This window comes from Brassica napus, chromosome C7 (assembly GCF_020379485.1).
Source record: "Brassica napus cultivar Da-Ae chromosome C7, Da-Ae, whole genome shotgun sequence".
Lineage (NCBI taxonomy): Eukaryota > Viridiplantae > Streptophyta > Magnoliopsida > Brassicales > Brassicaceae > Brassica > Brassica napus.
The window spans coordinates 18,333,290-18,335,526 of NC_063450.1; the positions used below are offsets into that span (position 1 = coordinate 18,333,290).

The following is a 2,237-nucleotide window of genomic DNA, read 5'->3' on the forward strand; positions in this document are numbered from 1 at the left end:
GAATTTTCAGTGTACTTTACTCCTAAATCATAAACGAATGAAAAAAGGAACAAAGGATAAAAAATTATTACATGATAGCATTGGTAACAAAAACTGTCGAATATATTTTCCTTCAGATCTTCGGAGCTAGGGTTTCATTTTATTAGCACTACATTAATATCTTCATGTGTATTCTTGATTTTAGACACAGGCTATTATATATATATATATATATATATATATATCATACCAAAAAATTACAGTGTGTTCTGAATAAATTAAGATTGATGTGTAGTTTTTTTTTTTTGAGAAATTGGCTAAGATTGATGTCTAGTTCATGTGTACTTAGTTTACGTTTATATGAGATTTTATGCTTTATTATCTACTCATAATTTAAATTTTATACCCACAAACTTAATTATCTCATTGTTTTTGTTTTGTTAGGGACGGGGAAAAAAATAGAAAAATAAAAATGCAAAAAAGATTCAAACTTAGAATTGTCAAATCTGGCAAATTAAAATCGTACAAATATGCATGTAGTAACATGCTCTATATTGGAGCACTACGAAGAACGATATATATGTACAAACACGTAACTGTTCGACTCTTTTAATCATTATCTTTTTTCTCTTTATTCAATAGAAAATGTGATAAGTGAGAGTGATGGGTAGGTTAAAGGCAAATCGAGTGAAAGAAGAAGACAAGAGAAGGAAAACAAGTAAACTCAGCTTTGTCTTGTCATCTTCTGTAGTGTGGGATTCCACTCTTTTGTTCTTGTCACCTCTCTGATCTCTCCCTCTATCTCGGTAAACTTAGTTACCACTTTAGCATCTCTCTATATATTCCACAGCTCTCTTTACTTCTCGCTACTCCAAAACTACTTCAATAAATCACGGTCTTAACTTTAGAAACCACCATATAGATCTAGGTTGTGAATAACGATGAAGATTTCGATGGGACGAGGTGGGTCAGGTTGGATAGCGAAGCTCCGTTGCTGGGATTGGTGTAAGGAACAAAGAACGCGTGTTTATATCATTTGGAGGTGTTTGCTTTTCTTGTTACAGTGGGAAGACTAAAGATCGACAAAGAATAATTAGCAATCTCAAAGATTTATTCCACACTCGGTTTACAAAGTGGAAGAAAAACCAATGGAGTATTTTTATTTTTGGTCTTCAGGAGAATAAACGTGTATGTCGTTTTATTTGGCTCAGTTTATTTAGTACAACACTTCGTCTATATTTAACGTTAGTTGCGTCAGTTGTATAGTTTAGTCTGTGACGTAAGTTAATCTGAAAATAAGCTAATGCTGATTAGACTGGTAATGTAAGCTAAAGAAGTACTAATGTTTTACTTTATCCACTTTCTAGGATGGCTTTCACTTTATCTACTTTTCTTGTAATATATACACTGAAATTGCTCGTTTTGTTTTGTTCAGGATAAAGTTTCTCTAAGACAAAAACTCGTTTAGTTTTCCACAATGCAAAGCCTTCGGCCTAGCCAAGATAGAATACGTGTGTGACTATTAAATTGCAGTGAAGTTCTTACTTCTGTTGACATGAAAAGATTGATTGGACGTGTGAGGATACATATATTAGTTCAAATAGGAAAAATTCCTTTAAAATACTGACTAATTTTTATTGTCTAATAAAATACGAACTAATTTGGATTCTCATTTAATACACGAACTAATTTTCGTTGCCTATTAAATACATAAACTTTTAAAATTCGTAGGTTTTACACATAGTTTTAGACAGCATAAATTATATTTAACTTCAGTGACGACAGCGTTAGTGTTTAATTAACACATGTTTAAATTTTTAATTTTTTTTTTAAATACACAAACTATTTTTCATTTGCTAATAAAATACACAAACTATTTTTGGATCCCTGTTTGATACACAAACTAATTGATATTTTCTATTAAATACACAAACTTTTGAAATTTGCAGATTTTACACATCGATTTAGACGATGTCAACTATGTTTAGCAGAAATGAAGACAATGTTTAAATTAAACAAGTAGTTTAACTGTGAAAAGGATGCTCACCCTCAGCCAATTGATACTAATTTGAGTTAGTTTCAATTCGAGTTTGACACTCTAATCTGTTTCAACCTCTTTTATTCTCAAAACTATGTTTCTTTTCTTCTTATTTACTTTGATTTCCCTTTATATCGATTCAAAGTGGAGTCGAATTCCATGTCATGAAAAAATACGAAGAAAACTACGTAATTTTAAACGAGTTTCTGATTTTGGAATT

At 30.8% G+C, this 2,237-nt stretch overlaps 1 protein-coding gene across 1 annotated transcript; it reads left to right on the plus strand.

The window, feature by feature from the left end:
• Nucleotides 1-234: 234 nt before the first annotated feature.
• Nucleotides 235-1,357, plus strand: LOC111207557 (small polypeptide DEVIL 23). The gene has a single exon (XM_022705732.2). The coding sequence runs from the start codon at nucleotides 921-923 to the stop codon at nucleotides 1,053-1,055; it is 135 nt and encodes a 44-aa protein (XP_022561453.1). The 5' UTR covers nucleotides 235-920; the 3' UTR covers nucleotides 1,056-1,357.
• The last annotated feature ends 880 nt before the right edge of the window (nucleotides 1,358-2,237 follow it).

Bases quoted from the DNA above. Each gene is read 5' to 3' on its own strand.
- LOC111207557 (XM_022705732.2), top strand. From the start codon at position 921: ATGAAGATTTCGATGGGACGAGGTGGGTCAGGTTGGATAGCGAAGCTC.